This window comes from Ailuropoda melanoleuca, chromosome 14 (genome assembly GCF_002007445.2).
Source record: "Ailuropoda melanoleuca isolate Jingjing chromosome 14, ASM200744v2, whole genome shotgun sequence".
Taxonomy (NCBI): domain Eukaryota; kingdom Metazoa; phylum Chordata; class Mammalia; order Carnivora; family Ursidae; genus Ailuropoda; species Ailuropoda melanoleuca.
Genome location: NC_048231.1, coordinates 30,322,511 through 30,344,930, shown reverse-complemented (window position 1 = coordinate 30,344,930; position 22,420 = coordinate 30,322,511). Strand labels below are relative to the sequence as shown.

The window sequence follows — 22,420 nt, the reverse complement described above, 5'->3', positions numbered from 1 at the left end:
TGGAATTCTGTCTGAGAACTTCTTTATTTTATATCTTTTTCTGTATACAGCGATATGTTTTTCATGATGTCATGCACATAACTGTTACTAACATGTTTTACTTTTATTTTTTTGTTGAAAATGCTTTTTTCTTTGTTTCTAGAATGAGAGACTCAAAAAACTTTGTACTGATTTAGAAGAGAAGCATGAAGCATCAGAGCTTCAAATAAAGCAGCAATCTACAAGTTATCGAAATCAACTACAACAGAAGGAGGTAAAAGTTACTACAGTTACTTCATATTTATTTTCTTGTAATGTTTTTAGGAAGGTTTTTAAGATTTATAAATCAAGCTATAACAGATCCATAAAAATATTGAAAGGGTGGTGAGGTTAGTAATTCCCAACTCAGTTTGATACCACTATTTTACCAATAACTCTAAGCTTTTCTGTTGAATTTATATTTTATAAGCTAACCTTTACTTCCTACTTTCTAAAAGAGGAAAACTCTTTCAATAAAGTACCTTTAAGCATCTGTTGCTTATAATTTCTGATTTTATGAAACCTAATTTTTCCTCTGTTTACTTAAAATTGTGTATCAGTGTGATCATTGCTAATGACATTTCATTTATAAAAATGATTTTGACTACCAGTGTTCATATATTATTGAATTGGCATTTATTTGACTTTCCTTGGAAAAACAGAGTACTAAGTATATTAAGTTGACTTACATTGTTGTATAAATATTTTTTCCCTTTAGTTTGTTAGAAATGTTGGAATTGGCTTATTTTTTCTCTGCCATGCTGGTAATATATATTATATAATTTAAATAGCTTTATAATGAGTCCTTAAAATATAGACTATGTCTCTATTTCATTTCGTTATTGAATTATCTTCATACATGAATTCAGTAAAAACTTCTATTGAATTGAGCTATTTCTTATTTTATTATCCAGATCATTTCGGTTTTCTTTATAGTTTGTTGATTAAATATTCATTTCTACCATAACTTCATATATGAGTTTTTTTTTTTAAAGATTCATTTATTTTTTATCACTTCTTGGCCTTTTGGCTAAGATCAAGTGTAAAGATGTATTTATTTTAGAGAGAGGGAGAGAGAGAAAGCGAGCATGTGTGTGTGTGTGGGGGGGGGCAGATGGAGAGGAAGAGACAGAATCTCAAGAAGACTCCACATTGAGCATGGAGCCTGACTGTGCTTGAACTCACAACCCTGAAATCATGACCTGAACCAAAACCAGGAGTCGGATGCTCAACTGACTGAGCCACCCAGGCATCCCCATATATGAGTTTTTAAAATTTAGATGCATTGATTTTTAGTTCTTTCAGTAACAGATGAAAAATAAAAGCAAGCCACATTAAAGAGAAATATATTTAAAGAAGAGCTTAAATTTCCAATCTGTTAGGAATTGATTTCATAAAATACAATAAAAATAAATTACTACAAAATAAAATGAATATAAAAAAAGAAAATTACAAGTTCAAGTTAAAGCTTAAAGCCCACTTTTTAAAAAGATTTAACAGATTATAAAATTGCTCTGTCAAATTGTTTTAAAAGACCTTAAGCCTTACCCTTTAAACTTCTGGACTTGTCATGGACTGGTAGTAAACATTTATGCATTCAGTCCACAGACGACACTTTGATCCCCACTGACTTACAGTAATATTACAGTAGTGCAGTAGTTCCCACCCAGGGGTTTACAGGTGAATCATCTCTAATATTTTAAAAAAATACACACATTTACATCCTCCAAGAGATTCTGATTTTGGTGTACTGGGAAGGAGCCCTGGTATTGGTATTTTTCAGTAACTCCGTAGGTGATTCTGATGCTTACATCCTAATTCAAAACACTGCTGTGGAAAATCTGGAATTCTGTTTTCTACATGACTATTGATATTAGAGGGCAAATTAATCATTTTAGTTTGGAGATGCCTCTTTGTTATTAGCTTGCATTTTTTAAACTCAATAACTTGACATAAATACCAGTTTTATAGTGAGAACTTTCGTTGTATTAAAGCTACACTTGAAAGAATTTTGGATTTCAGTATTTTTTACTAGAATGAAAGATAATATATGAATATACTTAAGATCTGCTGTTTTCTGCCCTCATTATGATGTTCATATTCCCCAGGGATGCTGTTTACCTCAGGTCATTTATTGGCAAATGAATGAAATGTGTGCGTTACTATATGCTTTTTTTCGAGAAGGGGTTCTGGTATGAGAAACCTGTTTGTTATGACACTTGACATAATTGTGTTTGGTTTTTGTTTGTCTAATTGCTGGGCTGTACATGTATAGAAATATTGTTACTGGTCGGCTAACTCCCAGTATCATATTCTTCGTTGTGGCAGGGTGTCTTCTGGGGTAGGTATTTTACAGAAAGCTTATCTCAATTCTCCCTAGCTTGCTCACTTTTATATTTTGAGTAATCCCTCACTGAGAATGGATATGGCATTATGGTAAGTCCGTATGTTCGTAATTTCTTTTGGACAATGAGTTGGTATTGCTGGCCCTTCCTTAGTCAAAACTGCACTGAGGGCTTCAGAATTTTTATACTACTCTTTTCCTGAATAAAGTCAGATTTTCACTGGCTCCTTTTGCCAGGGCTAAAGCCAAGGCCTCTTTCATTATATGATTTCTTTCTAAGACTCAAAGGCTAATAATAACCACAGGCTCACTGTTATTTAAGAATGGATTAATAAAGCATTCTTCCAGCTGTTGTACAGACCAATACAAAGTTACTCCTGATTCATCATGCATTTTATTTTTTTTTATTTTTATTTTTTTAAAAGATTTTATTTATTTATTTGACAGAGATAGAGACAGCCAGAGAGAGAGGGAACACAAGCAGGGGGAGTGGGAGAGGAAGAAGCAGGCTCATAGCAGAGGAGCCTGACGTGGGGCTCGATCCCATAACGCCGGGATCACGCCCTGAGCCGAAGGCAGACGCTTAACCGCTGTGCCACCCAGGCACCCCTCATCGTGCATTTTAAACCTAAAATCCGTCATATAAGTAACATAAGACTATTCCAGCAGATGCTCCAAAGAAACTTTCTAATACACAGACTGCTGAAGCTTTCATTTTCCTGTCACTTATGGTTTGGTAATACAAATAGAACCCTTGGAAATTGTCTATACTGCCTGATACATAGAAGATAGTAAACCCATGTTTAACTGAGAATTTCGTTGCTGTAGTTAACACATGAGTGAGGTATTCCGATCTTTGTACTGTTTGAAACATTGTCCCTGCTTTAACTGGTAATCATGTTTGGTTTTTAAATAAAAATGTTCTGGTTGGGGTGTTTTAGAAGACTTGGATTCAGCTGAAAGAGTTACCATCATTGGATAATCATAAACAAATTATTATAACTTTCAACGTTCTGAGTCTATAAAGACGTCAGTATGGTTCTTTTAAAGTGCCTTCTCTAAAATACAGATTGTAAATGTGTAGGTAGAAATCAGCCATCTTAAAGCAAGACAGATGGCCCTGCAGGATCAGCTGCTGAAGCTGCAGGCGGCTGCTCAGGCCACACCGTCAGGAGCTGGCGGTGTACCGGCAGCCCCTGTGCCCTCGCCATTCGGCTACCGTGTCAGTCACCATGCTTCAGCTTTCCACGACGATGACATGGACTTCGGTGACATAATTTCATCACAACAAGAAATAAACAGGTTGTCAAACGAAGTTTCAAGACTTGAGTCTGAAGTTGGTCATTGGAGGCATATTGCTCAGGTAGGTAAAATTATAAGTCTTTGAAAACTATTAGTGAGGAAAAATGGTGGTTCTATATGTAGCGCTTTTGGTATCAGAAAGAACCCTGGACTAGGAAATGGAAAACCTGTGTTCTAATTCTGCCAGTGATTTTCTGAGTGATTTTGGTCAGGTCATTTTTCTTTCTCAGCCTCCGTTTCCCCCTCTATAAATATTTGGAAGAAATTTTCAAAAAAATTGAGAGCTCGGGCACCCGGGTGGCTCAGTGGGTTAAGCATCTGCCTTTGTCTCAGGTCATGATCCTGGGGATCCTAGGATCAAGTCCCACATCAGCTGCTTCTCCTTCTGCCTGCCACTCCCCATTTGTATTCTCTCTCTGCCAAGTGAAGAAAGAAAATCTTTAATAAAAAAAAAAAAAAATTGAGAGCAGCAGAACCATGTTTTAGATTTTTTTTTTTTTTTTTTTTTTGGCAGAGATAGAGACAGCCAGAGAGAGAGGGAACACAAGCAGGGAGTGGGAGAGGAAGAAGCAGGCTCACAGCAGAGGAGCCCGATGTGGGGCTCGATCCCATAACGCTGGGATCACGCCCTGAGCCGAAGGCAGACGCTTAACCGCTGTGCCACCCAGGCGCCCCTATGTTTTAAAATAAAAAGTTACAAGTCCAGGACTTAAAGAGATAAAAATGGAGTTGCTATGGTTGAACTAGCATCTTTTCCCCTGGAGTCCCTGAGGCTTCTTTGATGGCAACTCCAGGGCTCCAAGACCCCAGATTTGAAACTACTTGCATAGATGTTCTCTGAGGTTCTAAGTGTAAAATGAAAGTCTGATCATTGGTATAAAACACGTTAAACAAACTTTTGTGTTGTTTTTTTGTGCATTAGAAATTAAATCCTTGCTATTTGGGGCATAAACTTTCTTTCAAGGAAAACTTTTCACCTTATATATCAGATTCTACATATGATTTACGTCAGTTGACGTGAGACCCAAAGGAAACTGGAACATGGTACATTTGGATTTCATTTCATCAGTGTAGAGAAAAAGTATATAAATAAAGAAATTATTTTCTTTTTCTAAGTGCGATCTAGTTATATAAAGGAGAAACCCTACTAACTAAAATTATCTTTTTTGCTTCCCAAGTTGCTAGACCTAATTCCCAATATCCGAAATAGATCCTAATTAGAATGACCAGTTTGTCCATCTTATCTCTAAAAATGTAGTAGTTCTTAAAGTACTATAAAATTGTAGAGTCTGTGTCCTACCATTAGAGATTAGGATTTTGTACCCTATTTAGAGCCTTGGAAATTGCATTCAAACAAGTAAGTACCTCAGGTGATTCTGATACACATTTTAGGATACAGTGCCTAGGATAAGATTTCATAGGGAAGAGGTGTATTTTTGGTGTGTGTATTTAAGCATATCTTGAATATTTACTATATTATAGACCTGTAGTGGCATATAAAGGTAGAAAAGGCATAATTGGGATCTTTCAGGGGAGTTAAGTTTTTAGCAAGGCATCGTAAAACTTAATTTGTGTTATATTTTACAAGATGTTTCTATCTGTACTATCCTAATATATATTAATCTTCATAACCATGTGAGGTATTCATTACCTCTGTTTTACAGATAAGCAAAGTAAAAGTTTTAATACAATTACTGTCGGAGTAATTAAGTTGTAATTCAAACAGGCATCTTTTGGGTGCCTGGGTAGCGCAGTCATTAAGCGTCTGCCTTCGGCTCAGGGCATGATCCCGGCGTTCAGGGATCGAGTCCCACATCGGGCTCCTCCGCTGGGAGCCTGCTTCTTCCTCTCCCACTCCTCTGCTGTGTTCCCTCTCTCGCTGGCTGTCTCTCTGTCAAATAAATAAATAAAATCTTTAAAAAAAAAAAAAAAACAGGCATCTTTTGACTTCAAATCCTGTGTTCCTTTTTTTATTCAGACAGCAACTTTTGGTTCCTTAACACATGATGTATGTAATAAATGTTAATAAAGATAAATGACAACATTTGGCTTTGTGAAGAGAAGAATCCAAAAGTTCTTTTAATTGTCAAACCAAAGGTTATTTTGTATTGAGGTAGAGATCTTCTGGGTAAAATCATTTAAAAAAGATTTTAACTGGATTATTACTAGAATTAATGTTAGGTAACTTTCCATTTTAGAAATTTCCTTTTAGAAAGCTGCTTGATTGTCATCGAATTTACATTTTTGTTAAGCTAAGTAAAATGTTCTCTGGTGTTTTCCTTCTTCATGTTGGTTATTTTGTGAAAGTGTCTCCCTAATTAGTTAACAAACTCTAGATAATTATGTTTTGGTTTTTTTTTTTAAGAAGGAGAGAGTTGGGGGAGGGGCAGAGGGAGAGAGAGACTCTCAAGCAGGCGTCACGTTCATTGAGGAGCCTGACTTGGGACTCGATCTCACAACCCTGAGATCATGACCTGTGCTGAAATCAAGAGTCAGATGCTTAACTGACTGAGCCTAGACGCCCTTTGAAAATTATCTTTTATTTGTTGTGTATTACTCACAATTGGACTGGGTTCTTTAAAAGGTGCTTGGCATTCTTTAATCAGAATTTGTCTGGGAAATATCCCTTTTAAAGATATATATATATATATATATTTTTTTTTTTTTTAAGATTTTATTTATTAGAACGAGCAGGGGGAGGGAGAGGGAGAAGCAGACTCCCTGCTGAGTAGGAAGCCTGACGCGGCGCTCTATCCCAGGACCCCAGGATCATGACCTGAGCTGAAGGCAGATGCTTAACCGACTGAGCCACCTGGGTGTCCCTGAAAAATATTTTTTAATAAAAGTAGCTTGTGACTTTCTCTTTTACAGAAAACCAATACAATTATTTTCTAATTCTGTTTTTCTGATCTAGACTTCTAAAGCACAAGGATCAAATAGCTCTGATCAAAGCGAAATCTGCAAACTACAAAGTATCATTAAGGTAAGGAGGTTGTTGGAACAATGGCTATTTTCTTCTTAAGATTTTATTTATTTATTTGAGAGAGAGAGAGAGAGAGAGAAGGAGCTAGGGGAGAGGCAAAGGGAGAGGGAGAAGCAGACACCTGGTTGAGCAGGGAGCCCAACATGGGGCTCGATCCAGGACCCTGGGATCATGACCTGAGCCGAAGGCACCTAACTGACTGAGCCACCCAGGCGCCCTGAAACAATGGCTATTATACATCTAAAATTTGCTTATTAAAAGTAGAATCTAAGTCTGGGGCGCCTGGGTGGCTCAGTCGGTTAAGCGTCTGCCTTCTGTTCGGGTTGTGTTCCCATGAGCCCTGTGTGAGGCTTCCTGCTCAGCAGGGAGTCCACTTCTCCCTCTCTCTCTGCCTGCTGCTCCCTTTGTTTGTGCATGCGCACGGTCTCTCTCTCTTTCACTCTCTCTAGTGAATAAAAATCTTTAAAAAGTTTAAGTCTAATAGAAGGCTCAGTTATAAAACATTGTATAGATTGTGATTGTTTCTTTTTACCATTTTGTATTTTCATCCTTTATGACAGATATATAAAAATGTCTCTTTACAAAATCATTTGGTTTTGAACATTTTTTAAGTATTTTATATTTCATTAGTCTCTATTTGATATTGCATCTCGTAAAATTGTCTTTTTTTAAAAAGATTTTGTTTATTAGAGAGTGACTAGGAGGGAGAGGGAGAGAGAATCTGAAGTAGACTCTGCACTGAGTACAGAGCCCAGCGCGAGGCTTGATCCCATGACCCTGAGATCGTGACCTGAGCTGAAATCAAAGAGTGGGATGATTAACTAACCGAGCCACCGAGGCTCCCCAAAGTGGTCTTTATTAAAACATTTCTGAGGTTGCCGAAGTGTCAGGATTTAGGGTTAAAAGATACTGACAAAATAAAATGTTAATACTTTTCATTGTAAATAATTACTTCCCCTTAATGGTAGAGTTTTGCTATTTTGTGCCAGTTATTATTTCTTTCAAGAATAGTCTTAGTTACGTAATTTTATCATTTGGCAATGAATTGTTTTTAGTGTATAAATTATTGTCAGGTATATGGGGCACCTGGGTGGCTCAGTTAAGTGTCTGCCTTCAGCTCACGTCATGATCCCAAGGTCCTGGATTGAGCCCCATGTTGGGCTCCCTGTTCAGTGGAGAGTCTGCTGCTCTTGCTCGCTCTGCTCCTCCCCCCACCCATCCCACTTGTACTCTCTTGTGCGTGCTTGCTCGCTCTCTCTCAAATAAAATTTATAAAATAAAATAAAAATTATTGTCAGGTATAGAATTTTTCGTTTTTGGTTTTATTATCATTACAATACTAACATGGGTGGGGTCCCAAGTCAAACTTGTGTTTGAATCCTGACTCTACTATTTACCAGCTGTCATACTTTGAGCAAGTTGCTTCAACTTTCCAAGCTGCCGTTTTATCATCAGTATAGTAGATTTCATAATACTTTCCTTGTAGGGTCGTTCTAAGGTTGCCAAGTGCTGGCACATAAATAAGTGCACAGGACTAAAGAATAACTTTACTTGTCTCCTCAGGAAATAGAAGTTAATTTATTGATTAGGATTCTTGGTCACAAGCAACAAAAACCATCTCTGGCTAAGTAAAGCAAACGAGGATTTCCTAGAAGGACCCAGGGTAGTCTCTCCCCAGGATTGGAAGAAGAATTGAGCATTCTGGTCTTGGGCAGGACAGGAGTGGGAATAGCATCAGGGATCTAGATAGTGGGACACAGTGGACAGACTTTTCTGGGAGCAGCAATCACAATGCTTGTGGTCCTAACAGTTTCCCTTTTTGAAAGACTAAGCTCAAGATCTAGATTCCGAGGAGAGACTGGTGGTGTCAACTTGGATAGCAAGATATTTTTACTCCTCTTTTGTTTCATTTTTTTTCTTGCTGGTATTCTCTCATTAAAATAGAAGAACTGTTCTTAAGACCCAAGAAAGGAAACGGTAGAATTTTTCAGAATTGTCCAGATTCGGGGCCTGATTTAAATTCTTTTACAGCCTTAGTGTGTTCAGAGAATTATTTTTAATGCAGACTTTTGCACAACAATAAAATGGCTTAGGTATATCATTGATTATAAATATAGTTAACCTTGTTTTTATTTTTCAAGGAACTCAAACAGACTCGAAGTCAGGAAATCGATGACCATCAACATGAAATGTCCGTTTTACAGAATGCACATCAACAGAAATTGACGGAAATAAGTCGTCGGCATCGAGAAGAATTAAGTGACTATGAAGAACGAATTGAAGAACTAGAAAACCTGTTACAACAAGGTTGTTAGTTGTTTTTGTTTTTTTTAAGATTTTATTTATTTATTTATTTGAGAGAGTGAGAGAACACGAGCAGGGGGAAGGGCAGAGGGAGAAGCAGGCTCCTGCTGAGCAGAGAGCCCAACTTGGGGCTCAATCCCAGGATCCGGAGATCATGACCCGAGCTGAAGGCAGCTGCTTAACCAAGCTGAGCTACCCAGGCGCCCCATGTTTGTTAGTTTTATTGATTTAATGGATTAGATGACGTAATTAAATGACAAACCTAGTACTGTAAGACCTAACACACTGATGTAAACTTGGGCTACGTTCTAAAGAATGAGCGAATGACTAGTTCTGTTCATCTGCCTGAAATTTGCAATGGCATCACTGTTTTGAGATGATGCAGAAATGGAAAGGTCCTTTTGCCTTTGTGGCAAATAGTTATAATACATAGATTTCTTTGCAATACATAGATTTCTTTGCATTGTTCGGCAATGATACATTGGTAATACATGATTAGAAATATTTTCACTTTCTCTCAAACTCATATACATGGGTGTTTTATTTAAAATGCTTTATTATGGGGGTGCCTGGCTGGCTCAGTCAGTGGAGTGTGTAACTCTTGATCTTGGGGTCATGAGTTTGAGCCCCACACTGTGGATAGAGATTACTTTTAAAAGAATCTAAAATAAAAATGCTTTATTTTGGTAATTTAACTTATTAAAAGACTTTCTTTTCATAACAAAATTGAGAAGGAAGTACGGAGATTTCCCATATACCCCTGCCCTGACACATGCATAGCCACCCCAACTATTACCATTACTCATCAGAGTGGTGTATTTTTTACCAAAGAGGAACCTACATTGACAGATCATGATCCCTCATAGTGTGTACTTTACCTTAGGGTTCACTCTTGGTGTTGTACATTCTCTGGGTTTGGACAGACATATGATACATATTCATCATAATACAGAATAGTTTCAGTGCTCTAAAAATCCTTTATGTTCTGCCTACTCACCTCCCACCCACCCTCCCCCACAATCTTTTTATTGTATCTATTGGTTTGCCTTTTCCAGAACGTCACATAGTTGGAATCATACAGTATGTAACCTTTTCAGATTGATTTATTTAACTTAGTTATGTGCATTTGAGTTTCCTCCCATGTTTTTTCTTGGCTTGACACCTCAATTCTTTTTAATGCTGAGTAGTATTCTGTTGCCTGGATGTACCACAGTTTATCCGTTTACCTACTGAAGGACATCTTTGCTTCCAAGTTTTGGCAGTTAATGAATAAAGCTGCTATAAATATCATTGCTCAGGTTTTCATGTGAGTAAGACTTTTCAGTTCCTTTGAGTAAATACCAGGAAGTGTAATTGCTGATCATATAATAAGGGTGTGTTTTGTTAGAGACTGCTGAATGGTCTTCTGAAAGTGGCTCTACTGTTTTTGCATTTTGCCAGCAATGAATGAGAGTTCTTACTGCTCCACATCCCGCCAGCATTTGGTGTTGTGAGTGTTCTGAATTTTGGCCATTTTAATAGGAGGGTAATGATCTCATTATCAATAATTTATTATTTATTATCAATTATCAATTTATTATCAATAATCTCGTTGTCTTAACTTTTTAAGATATTTCACGTTCTCGAGTCTGTTAAATCTTTTAGTTGTGTATAGCAAGCTATTTAACTCTCGGCAGTTGACGTTTGCTGTCCTTGATTTTCTGTTTATGTTCTAGGTGGCTCAGGAATCGTAGTAACTGATCACTCGAAAATCCATGAGATGCAAAAAACCATACAGGATCTACAAAATGAAAAAGTAGCGTGTGTAAAACAAATTGAAGAACTTGAGGATAAAATAAAAGACATAAATAAAAAATTATCTTCTGCAGAAAATGACAGAGATATTTTGAGGAAGGAACAAGAACGCTTAAATGTTGAAAACAGACAAATAACAGAAGAATGTGAAAGCTTGAAATTGGAATGTAGTAAATTACAGCCAGATGCTGTGAAGCAGAGTGATCCTGTGACAGAAAAAGAACGAATCCTTCCCCAGAGTACGTTGGTGGAAGAGGAGGTCCTCAGACTGCAGCAAGCACTGTCTGGTATAAAATGTTTGGAACTCATTTATGATTGGTGGTTTATTGCATATCCTAGTTCTTAGAGACAAACAGAGTACTTACGGAAATGGGGTATTCATGTAATTGACTGTGTAGAAGTTGTATAGAACTGTTCGGTTTTGGATTCAGTGCCATAATTAATGGGTCACAGATCGGGATTTTCTACTAAAAAGGCTTCGTTGTTGGCTGGATGTCTCTCAACCTCCCTTTCTCATCAAGTAGTTACATGGAGTTCATTGATGTAGGAGGCCATGTAGATTTCTGAGAAATGTATATGTAGCTATTTATTGGGAGGAGGTTTGGGCCTACTTCTGTTAGTCTGCATAGAACCAAATACTTTATGGAGCTCTAGGTTCCAGACTGTCCAATTAGGGAACGCAGCCTGCCTTTTTCACAATTCTGTGTTCCCTTTTGAAATGATGTCCTCTATCTAAGCAGACATGAGAGTGATAAGAGCCATAGGTCCTTCACCATTTCCCATGCTCAAGATGATATTTAGTTATCTGTGTTCTGTGTTAGAAAAAGCAAGTTCATAAATGAAATAGGCCAAACACTGGTGTTCATTCATGCTAGGAAAACATAATGGGAGCTCTTAGCTGTGAAGATGTATTTTATTTTGTACTTTTGTCTTCTCACAATATAAAGTCTCACTTTATGAACTGATTCATTGCTGCCCTGGAGGTTTCTAGCCCCCCACGCCCTTGGCTAGTTGTTTATCGTGAGCTCCTGACCAGAATGGCCAACTCTATAAACTCCTATTAGAATTAGGTTCAAAGTCACCATGTCCTCCTCCTCCTCCCTTCCTCTCCCTACCTTGGTGATTTACCAGTCTGCCAAAACAGAAAATTTGAAGCATCACCTAGCATGTCCTTTAGGTTCTATTTCCTTAGTTTCTCTGGTTCAGTAGTATTTCAGGATTGTACCCCAGAGGAGCTCACTAGGGTTTCTTAGAAGGGCCTCAGTCCTGGGAGTTGCTATGAAGGCAAAGAGAAGGCCGTTCACTAGGGTTCTAGACTTCTTTTTCATTTGACTTCCACGTAGCTCTGCCCCTTTCAAAATAAATTTTTCCATTTATTCAACATATTGGATGACTCATGGGTTTATTTGCTTTAAAAACAAACCTACTGCCCTAGTCCTTCCTCTTTTTCCCATTTGCATTGCCACTGAATAACTTCAGCCAGTTATAATTTCTTTTGCCTGGTTAACTATAGTTGTTTTCTTCTCTTTTCTTTCTTCTTTTTTAAAGATTTTATTTATTTATTTGTCAGAGAGAGAGAACACAAGCGGGGGAGTGGTAGGCAGAGGGAGAACCAGGCTCCCCGCTGAGCAAGGAGCCCGATGCAGGACTCCCATCCCAGGCCCTGGGATCATGACCTGAACTTAAGGCAGACGCTTAACCCACTGAGCGATGGAGGCACCCCGCCTATAGCTGTTTCTTTATGGAGCAAAGTAGTGGAGTGGTTAAGAACATGACTGAGTTGGAATCCAACTCCATCACTAATTAGCTGACCTTGGGCAAGTTAATTAACATCTCCATGCTTTGGTTTTTCCATCCATATGGTTAGGATCATACTTGTATCTTCGTCATAGTTGTAGTAGTAGTAATGGGGATTCTACGAGTTACTAGCTGCAGAGTTCTCTTTAGAACAGGGGCTATCCCATATAAGCATTATAAAAGTGTTAGCTGTTATTATTCTCTGGTCTCCATGATTCCTTCAGTCAATTTTTTTTTCTGTCTATAGCTAGAAAGGTTTTTCAGAAACACAAAACAGGTTTAACTATACTGATTGTGGTACTTTGTGGCTCCCTGTGAACTTCAGGATAAAGTCTAAACTTCCTGTTGGACATATAATATCTTTTACAATCCAGTCCCTGTTTCCCTCTTCAGTTTCACCTCTTCCCGTTCTCTCTAACTTGCTAAGCGTTGGCCATACTGAACTTCTATGTAGCTCCTTAAGACAGTGATTTTGTCTGTTAGCTCTGTCGTCTTTGCATTTGCTGCTCTGTTTGTGTGGAGTGTGTCTGTTTCTGTCTGCTAACTCTTAAGCATATTACGATTCATTGCAGGTATTATATCTACTGGGAGGTACCTATGCTACTGCTTTCCTGGCCCTCCTTAGCCCCCACCCCCCAGTCTGGAGTAGGTTTTGCCCTTTTTGCTCTAGTAGCACCTCGTGCTCCCTGTATCATAGCATACCGTAGCCATGTGTTTCCTTTCCCTCTGAATTGAAAGCTCCTTGAGAGCAAGCAGGAACTAAATGTTTTCGTCTTGTTGTCTAGCAGCTAACTGATCTCATAGCACATGCTTAGTATTATCTGAATGAAAGTTCAATGAGTGAATTCAGCTGAACTAATGGTATTCTGTCTTTGTGTTCTTCTAGAACCACTTCTGTATATGGATCTATCTGCAATACCAGCTCAAATGGTCTTTTTAACTGTTGTCATGTCTAAGTCACTTTAGAGAACTGAGAGATTATTGTATCATTGTGGTATAAATACACATTTTTGTTTTTAACCATTTCCCCCAGTCTCAGTTCTTTTATACTGTTTCCTGCTACACAAACTAATCAACTCATTTTGAAACTTTGTTATTAATGTTTTTATCAAGACAATAACTTACGACTCATCCAGAATACAATTATAATTCTTTCTTCTGTTCCATAGGACTACATTTTAATGGAGTGTCTAACTGGCATTTATATTATGATTTCTTTGATACAGTCAAATAGAAATACAAAACAACAAAGTGCATTTTGCTACAAACCATTTGGGCTTGCTGATTGTGCCTATAAATACACTTTATTTTAATTGGGTTTTATTCCTGAGTTTAATGTAGGAGGTAATTATTAAATTGAAGAATTTTAATATCAGATTCATTGTTGTTTTTCCAGATGCTGAAAATGAAATTATGAGACTGAATAATTTAAACCAGGTAAAATAATTTTAAGAGAAAAAGCATTTGGCTTTGTTTTTTCAAGATAAGGTATTTTGATTATTGTAGTTGCTTGTTTTGTGTTTTTTACAAGCTCACATGAACTTATCCTAGGAACTTGCATCTTAGTAATTTTATGTTTGCTGATTAATGACAAACTTTTTGAATCATAAATTGACATAATTTTAAAAGTTACGTAATTTAAAAATGCAAGTATATCACTTTCAAGATTAATTTGACAGACATTAAAGCAGATTTTCTACCACAGTGAGGAATGCATTTTGATTTCCCTTAAGGAATTCAGAGAGTTGCTTCTATTACTAATTATTACAGGCTGTTTTATAAATGTATTTATATATTTCTTGAAATACAATCTAAAAAATTCCTTATAAAATGAATGAATGGCTCTTGATGGTCCAGTGTTGCATGCCTATAATTTTTATGTATCACTAGAGAAATGCTGAGTACAAATGCACAATAGTACAGCTTGCCTACTTTTTTGTAAACTTGAAATTTATCTGAAAACACACTGTTTTAACATTTTGTAGGATAACAATCTTGCTGAAGACAATTTGAAACTTAAAATGCATGTTGAAACTTTAGAAAAACAGAAGTCCTTATTGAGTCAAGAAAAGGTGGGTATGGTAAAAATGGGGGCAGAATTAAAATGTTGTGTGTATGATAGGTCACAGCTAAGGGCCAGTTTATAACAAAATGGAATGTTTAGGTCTTGAGAGTCCTGAGGATAAAACTGTTGTCATTGATGCTTGTCAGACCAGGATGAAGTATTTGGGCAAAGTTCAGAGTATGAGAGGCTGGCCAGAATTCACATTTACAGATAAGCCAGTAGGCATACAGATACGGGCAGAAAAGATAGGTGAAGACTCTGTTTGGGTTTCCAATGAAGTCCTGACAGCAGCAACATGCACAGGTGGTTCTAGAGTCTGGAGTGGCTGCAGTGGCGTCCTACAGAAACTGTTAACTGCTTATATATGCCGGAACACATCTGGTGTTGTGGACAGGAACTTCTTCGTGGTGAGGGGTGAAGAGGGATGCATTCTCAGTGGTAGAGATAGTGTCTTTGTGTATATTAGTAGCAGGGTTGGAATAAGGTTCTGTAATGCAGTGTTGGGTATGGGGAGAGGTATTTTTATGTCTGTACTACTTAGGGATAATTCCTTGGCTAAGACAGGTACTTAAATACAAGATAGTTGTAAGCTTTTATTAATTAAGTTATAGGCCAGTGTCTTAACTCATTTGAAAGTCTTAGTTTTTAAAAATTAATACATATTCACTGGTGTACAAATTCAGTGTTGCATATGGAAACCTTTAGATGGTACAAATGGAATACCTTTGCACCTCTTTTGGTTGGCCTCTTTTCCAAAGACAGTCTTTTTTTTTTTTTTTTTTTATTTGAAAGAAGAGAGAGAGAGAAAGAGAAAACAGAAGTAGGGGGAGGGGCAGAAGGAGAGAGACAAGCAGAATCCCTGCTGAGCAGGGAGTGTGATGTAGGCCTCCATCCCAGGACCCTGAGATAGTGACCTGAGCTGAAGGCAGATGCCACCCAGGCACCCATAAAGGCAGTCTCTCCTACCAGTTTCTTGTATGTCCATCCTTCCAGACTACACTTATGTATGTATGATTATATAAAGAGCTTTAAAAAAATACAACTGTTAGCATACTATACTATTCATATATACCTTAACATATTTTCAGCATTCTTCCACATTAGCATATATGCAGTGTTTCTCAAAGGGATGCTATCAGCGTGGAAAATTCTTAAGTTTTGTGCACTGTCGTATGCGTTGTGGGATCCTTGCCCCCACCCTTTCTGTCTATTAAAAGCCAGTGTCTCCTGCTCTTTTAATTTCTATATTATATATATTTTCTCAGCTCTCTTCTGCTCCCTTTGCATTCTGCTCTTTCAGTTACTCCTTTCTCTAACTGGCCTAGGTATACTTCATAGTTTGCAGATCTCTGCACATACTTGATAAGATCTGTAACCTTCCCATGCATTCTGCAGCCACTCCTGATAGCTGTTGCTCCTTTCTTTTGATGTTAAGTGAAACTTGATAACTTTCCCTTCAATTTTCTGTGATATGAGTCTGCTCACTGCTTAAGAATGTGAGACGTTCCTGCAAGGCTGTGTATGTTCTTAACATCTACCTGAAAAAAAAATTTGTGGTTCTCCTGATTGAACATACAACTTTATTTTTTTAATTTACTTTATTTTATTTTTTTAAAGATTTTTATTTATTTATTTATTGGAGAGAGAGAGACAGAGATAGCGAGAGAGAGAGCATGAATGGAGAGGTGAGGGAGAAGCAGGCTTCCGCTGAGCAGGACCCTGGGATCATGACCTGAGCCAAAGGCAGATGCTTAACCAACTGAGCCACCCAGGCGCCTCTATTTTTTTTTGTATTTAAATTCAAATAGCCAACATATAGTATGTCATTAGTTTCAGATGTAGAGTTTAGTAATTCATCAGTTGCATATAACACCGAATGCCTATCACATCATGTGCCCTCCTTAATGCCCATCACCCTGTTACCCCATCCACCCACCCACCTCCCCTTACACATATAACTTTAGAAAGGCATAAGAGAATGCTGTTTCCATCAACTGTAGTTCAGAATAAACTTTTGAATTGGAATTAAAATGAGAATCGTGAGGCAGATGTTCTAGTTTTCACTGTTCTTTGTAAGGTATGTATAGTCTCTTTATTTGTAGAAATTTAAGATTCTTATTTGCTTTAAAGTAGATTCCGTAAGACTTTGATTTTTTCTATCAGCGAAAGAAGGCTTTAAACTCTTGTTATATCACAGATATCACAATCAGAGATTGAAACAGTGTCAGAGCATAGAGAACTGTCCCACTTCTGGAGTTTGGAGGGAAAGCATTAAATACCAGTAGAACAGAATATAAAATATAGTTTAAAAATCGTAGATAGATAGATAGATAGATCTTTAGGACTGTTAAGAGTTGAGAGAGGGGAACCTAGTCTCTGCTCAGGGTGGATGGCGAAGGACGGAATCTACTTTCTTGGGTCAAAGAAAAGTTTCATGCGCTGACAGGAGCCACTGATAAGGGAAATTCCTTTAATGAGGGAAAGGGAGCCTTTTATTTTCTAATTAGAGAACGAATGAATGTTGATTTTTATAGGTGTTTATTTAGTTTATGGCTGTTGGTGACTGGACGTTAGGGAATGGAAATACACAGAGCCGGGAGACTCGGGACATTTTGAGGAGTTTTGGGGGCGAGCAAAGGAGCAGACAGAAGGGAAGCAGCAGTGGGAGTGGGATCAGGAAGGCTCCCAGATGGGAAAGTTTTTGTATAAAGAAGCGGGAGCTGGATGAACTTTGACAGTCACTCCATCTTGTCTGGTGTTACAGAAATGTTTTTCTTGAAGCTACACATAAAATCGCACATGAGTGAAGGCTGTGATTTGCTGAATTTTATGTATTGCTATGAAAGTTTCCGCCACAGGCATCTGAGAATATATTTTTAATCTTTTAGTGTCTTCTTCCAATTGACAATATATGTTGTTTTTTTCCCCTTTTTATTATTTAAGGAAGAGCTTCAGCTATCACTTTTAAAATTGAACGGTGAATATGAAGCAATTAAAAGTACAGCTGCGAGAGACATGGATTTGAATTCAACGTTACATGACTTAAGATTGACTTTAGAGGCAAAGGAACAGGAACTCAGTCAGAGTCTCACTGAGAAGGAAATACTGGTAGCTGAGTTAGAGGAACTGGACAGACAGAACCAAGAAGCTACAAAGGTAACACGATGTGAAAACCCGAGTGGCACATGTTCTTCTCACTACACTGAACACTGGAGTAACAAGTGAAAGTGATGGGTGTGGTTTAAATGTGTGATTTAATCAATATTTTGCTTCATTAATAACCTAATCATAAAGGTTGGCAAATTTTTTCTGTAAAGGGTTAGATAGTAAATATTTTTGGCTCTACAGGCCTTACAGTGGTCTCAGTTGTACTCACCTCTGTTCTTGAGATATGTAAACAATGAGTGTGGCTGTGTTCCATTAAGACTTGATCTACAAAAATTGGTGGCAGGCCTGATTTGGCTCATAGGCTGTATGACTCCTGCTCCAGTGTTGAAGAGTAGAAAACGAACAATATATGTCGTTTACCTTCTCTGGTTTTAAGTTCTAATCTCTGAAATAATGAAGTAGATTTGCTTTAAGATGTTAGTAATTTTGTTGGGATTAAGTATTGGGACTTTTTTTTTTTTTTAAGATTTATTTATTTATTTTAGAGAGAGAGGTAGTGTGCACGCAGACCAGGGCAAGGGGCAGAGGGAGGAAGAGTCTCAGGCTGACTCTGCACCAAGCACGGAGCCGGATGTGGGGCTCAATCCCGTGACTCTGAGATCATGACTTGAGCCGAAACCAAGAGTTGGATGATAACCGACTGCGCCATCCAGGCACTCCTAAATGTTGGGATTTTTAAAAAAGTGTTGTTTTAAGAAGGATTAGAAGTATCTGAGGATTATTCTTCTATTATTTATCACATTTTACAAAATTTTCGTTAGGTACTAAAATGAGAGAATGTCTTAAAGTTACCATGCAAATTATTTTTCTTTTAGCACATGATTCTGATGAAAGATCAGCTATCAAAACAACAAAATGAGGGAGACAGCATCATTAGTAAACTGAGAGAAGATCTAAATGATGAAAACAGGAGAGTCCATCAACTTGAGGATGATAAAATGAACATGACTAAAGAGCTAGATGTGCAGAAAGAAAAGTTAGTTCAAAGTGAACTCGTCCTGAATGATTTGCATTTAGCCAAGCAGAAGCTTGAGGAGAAAGTAGAAGATTTAGTAGATCAGCTAAATAAATCACAAAAAAGTAATTTAAACATGCAGAAGGAGAACTTTGGACTTAAGGAACATATTAAAAAAAATGAGGAAGAGCTTTCTAGAGTCAGGGATGAATTAACTCAGTCTCTAAATCGAGACTCTGGCAGTGATTTTAAGGATGACTTACTTAAAGAAAGGGAAGCCGAAGTCAGAAACTTAAAGCAAAATCTTTCAGAAATAGAACAGCTCAATGACAATTTAAACAAAGTTGCTTTTGATCTCAAAATGGAAAATGAAAAATTGGTTTTAGCATGTGAGGATGTAAGACATCAGTTGGAAGAATCCATTGCTGGTAGGAATCAGATTTCTCTGGAAAGAAATGCTATTGTGGAGGCTCTAAAAACGGAAAAAGGAGAGTTAGAAGCAGAATTGAGTCAGGCAGAACTGAGGCTATTAGAAGAAGCCGGTAAGTATGAGCAGACGATTAAAGAACTATCGAAGGCACATGACTTGAGTACCTCTGCTTTACGACTGGAACAGCAGCGTTTAACGAAACTCAGTCAAGAGAAAGACTTTGAAATAGCAGAACTCAAAAAGAACATTGAACAGGTGGATACTCGTCGTAAAGAAACCAAGGAAATTTTGTCCTCTAGTTTAGAAGAACAGAAGCACTTGACACAACTTATAAGCGAGAAGGAAATTTTTATCGAAAAACTTAAAGAAAGAAGTTCAGAGCTTCAGGAGGAATTAAATAAATATACTGAGGCCTTAAGAAAAAACGAAATTTTAAAACAAAGCATGGAGGAGAAAGACAGAAGTCTTGGGTCCATGAAAGAAGAAAACAATCATCTAAAAGAAGAACTGGAACGGCTCCGGGAACAGCAAAGTCGAACTGCGCCTGTGGTGGAGCCTAAATCCCTTGATAGTGTTACAGAGCTAGAATCTGAGGTGTTGCAACTGAATATTATAAAGGGGAATCTCGAGGAGGAAATAAAACATCATCAAAAGATTATTGAAGATCAAAACCAGAGTAAAATGCAGCTGCTTCAGTCTTTGGAGGAGCAGAAGAAGGAAATGGATGAGTTTAAGTGCCAGCATGAGCAAATGAATGTCACACACACCCGACTCTTCTTAGAGAAAGATGAGGAGATTAAGAATTTACAGAAAACAGTTGAACAAATCAAAACCCAGTTGCATGAAGAAAGACAGGGCGTTCAGACGGAGAATTCTGAGATCTTTCAAGAAACGAAAGTACGGAGCCTTAACATAGAAAATGGCAGTGAGAAACATGATTTATCTAAAGCCGAAACTGAGAGATTAGTAAAAGGAATAAAAGAACGAGAATTAGAGATTAAACTTCTAAATGAAAAGAATATATCTTTAACGAAGCAGATTGATCAGCTGTCCAAAGATGAGGTTGGCAAACTCACTCAGATCATCCAGCAGAAAGACTTGGAGATACAAGCTCTTCACGCTAGAATTTCTTCAGCTTCCTACACCCAGGATGTTGTCTACCTTCAGCAGCAGCTGCAGGCCTACGCTATGGAGAGAGAACAAGTATTAGCTGTTTTGAATGAGAAGACCAGGGAAAATAGCCACCTGAAAACGGAATACCACAAAATGATGGATATCGTTGCTGCCAAAGAGGCAGCTCTCGTGAAGCTGCAAGATGAAAATAAAAAATTGTCCACCAGATCTGAAGGTGGTGGCCAAGACATGTTTAGAGAAACTGTTCAGAATTTATCACGCATCATTCGAGAAAAAGACATTGAGATAGATGCGTTAAGTCAGAAATGCCAGACCTTATTGACGGTTTTACAAACGTCCAGCACGGGGAATGAGGTTGGAAGTGTCAACAGCAATCAGTTCGAGGAGCTTCTACAGGAACGCGACAAATTGAAACAACAAGTAAAGAAGATGGAAGAGTGGAAGCAGCAGGTGATGACCACGGTCCAGAATATGCAGCACGAGTCCGCCCAGCTTCAGGAAGAACTCCACCAGCTTCAGGCACAAGTTTTGGTCGACAGCGATAATAATTCTAAATTACAAGTGGACTATACTGGCTTGATCCAAAGTTACGAGCAGAATGAAACCAAACTCAAAAATTTTGGGCAGGAGCTAGCACAAGTTCAGCACAGCATAGGGCAGCTGTGCAGTACCAAAGATCTTCTCTTAGGAAAACTTGATATCATTTCGCCTCAGCTCTCGTCTGGATCATCGCCTCCTTCCCAGTCAGCAGAGTCTCGTGGAACAGCTAAGCCCGATACAGCGAGGGAGTCTTCTAAACAGGAGCTGGAAGAGCTAAGAAAGTCACTGCAGGAAAAAGATGCAACAATTAAAACGCTCCAGGAAAATAACCACAGATTGTCTGATTCGATTGCTGCCACCTCAGAGCTAGAAAGAAAAGAACACGAACAGACAGATTCAGAAATTAAGCAGCTAAAGGAGAAACAAGATGTCTTACAAAAGTCACTTAAGGAGAAAGACCTCTTAATCAAAGCCAAAAGTGACCAGTTACTTTCTTTAAATGAAAATTTCACCAACAAAGTGAATGAAAACGAACTTCTGAGACAGGCAGTAACCAACCTGAAGGAGCGGATATTGATTTTAGAAATGGACATTTGTAAACTTAAAGAAGAAAATGAAAAAATAGTAGAAACAACCAGGGAAAAGGAAACGGAATATCAAGCATTACAGGAGACTAATACGAAGTTTTCCATGATGCTTCGAGAAAAAGAGTTTGAGTGCCATTCAATGAAGGAAAAGGCTCTCGCGTTTGAGCAGCTACTGAAAGAAAAAGAGCAGGTATGTTGGGGATGGAATTTTATACAGGAAGATTGGGGTGGAGGAGATTTTCCAGTGGGTTGGTGATATATAATTGTGTTCAAAGGGAAATGTGAAGTTGTTCATTCAGAAATACTCTTCAGAGTCTTAGGATTTCATTCTAAATAAATTTTCCTCGGAGGTACCTGGAGATTTCTCCCCTAAATTACTAGATCTTTCCAGACATTTTTAGCCACAGATTAACTTAAATAGAAAAGAAGACTTTAGTAGCAATTATTGTTTTTCTTTAGAAAACAGAAGTGTTGAAATGACTTCCCTGTCTTCTTTTCCAGCGACTTATACTTTCTGTGGAACAGTTGTGCATGCCTGATGAATGAATGCACACAATAACTCTCTCTCATACTCTTTTGACTGACTTTGGGATCTGTGAACACTTTGTTGTACAGGGTAGATTTGAAGAGATTGTATCTTTTGAATTCTTTTAAAAACATTTTTTAAAAGATTTTATTTTATTACAGAGAAAGAATTCTTTTAAGAACATTTCTAATAAACTTTTTCTTCCCGAATAGTTTATTTGAAAAGTTGCAAAGATTTAGTAGAGTTCTCATATGCCTCATACCCCGTTTCCCTTGTTTGGTAACATCTTAGATTACTATGATACATTTGTAACAACTAATTCACCAATATTGATATATTACCATTAACTTAAGTTCCTACTTTATTTGAATTTCCTTTTTTTTTTTTTTACCATCAAAATTACCACATGTCTTCTTTCTGTCAGGAGGCCATCCAGGAGAACACATTATATTTAGTTGTCATGTCTCCTTAGG

At 37.7% G+C, this 22,420-nt stretch overlaps 1 protein-coding gene across 3 annotated transcripts in view; it reads left to right on the top strand.

Moving 5' to 3' along the window:
* The window catches only part of TRIP11 (thyroid hormone receptor interactor 11), a 67,319-nt gene that overhangs the window by 9,880 nt on the left and 35,019 nt on the right, over window positions 1–22,420 (top strand). For all 3 annotated transcript variants that reach the window (XR_004620067.1, XM_019809649.2, XM_034641972.1), the window contains exons 3-11: window positions 143–253; window positions 3,447–3,725; window positions 6,579–6,647; window positions 8,789–8,954; window positions 10,667–11,032; window positions 13,939–13,979; window positions 14,528–14,614; window positions 17,551–17,763; window positions 18,591–21,611. Coding sequence is in view for 2 of the 3 variants with exons in the window: in XM_019809649.2 (XP_019665208.1) it covers window positions 143–253; window positions 3,447–3,725; window positions 6,579–6,647; window positions 8,789–8,954; window positions 10,667–11,032; window positions 13,939–13,979; window positions 14,528–14,614; window positions 17,551–17,763; window positions 18,591–21,611 (4,353 nt within the window). In the remaining variant the exon portion in view is untranslated. The remainder of the gene's footprint in view (window positions 1–142; window positions 254–3,446; window positions 3,726–6,578; window positions 6,648–8,788; window positions 8,955–10,666; window positions 11,033–13,938; window positions 13,980–14,527; window positions 14,615–17,550; window positions 17,764–18,590; window positions 21,612–22,420) is intronic.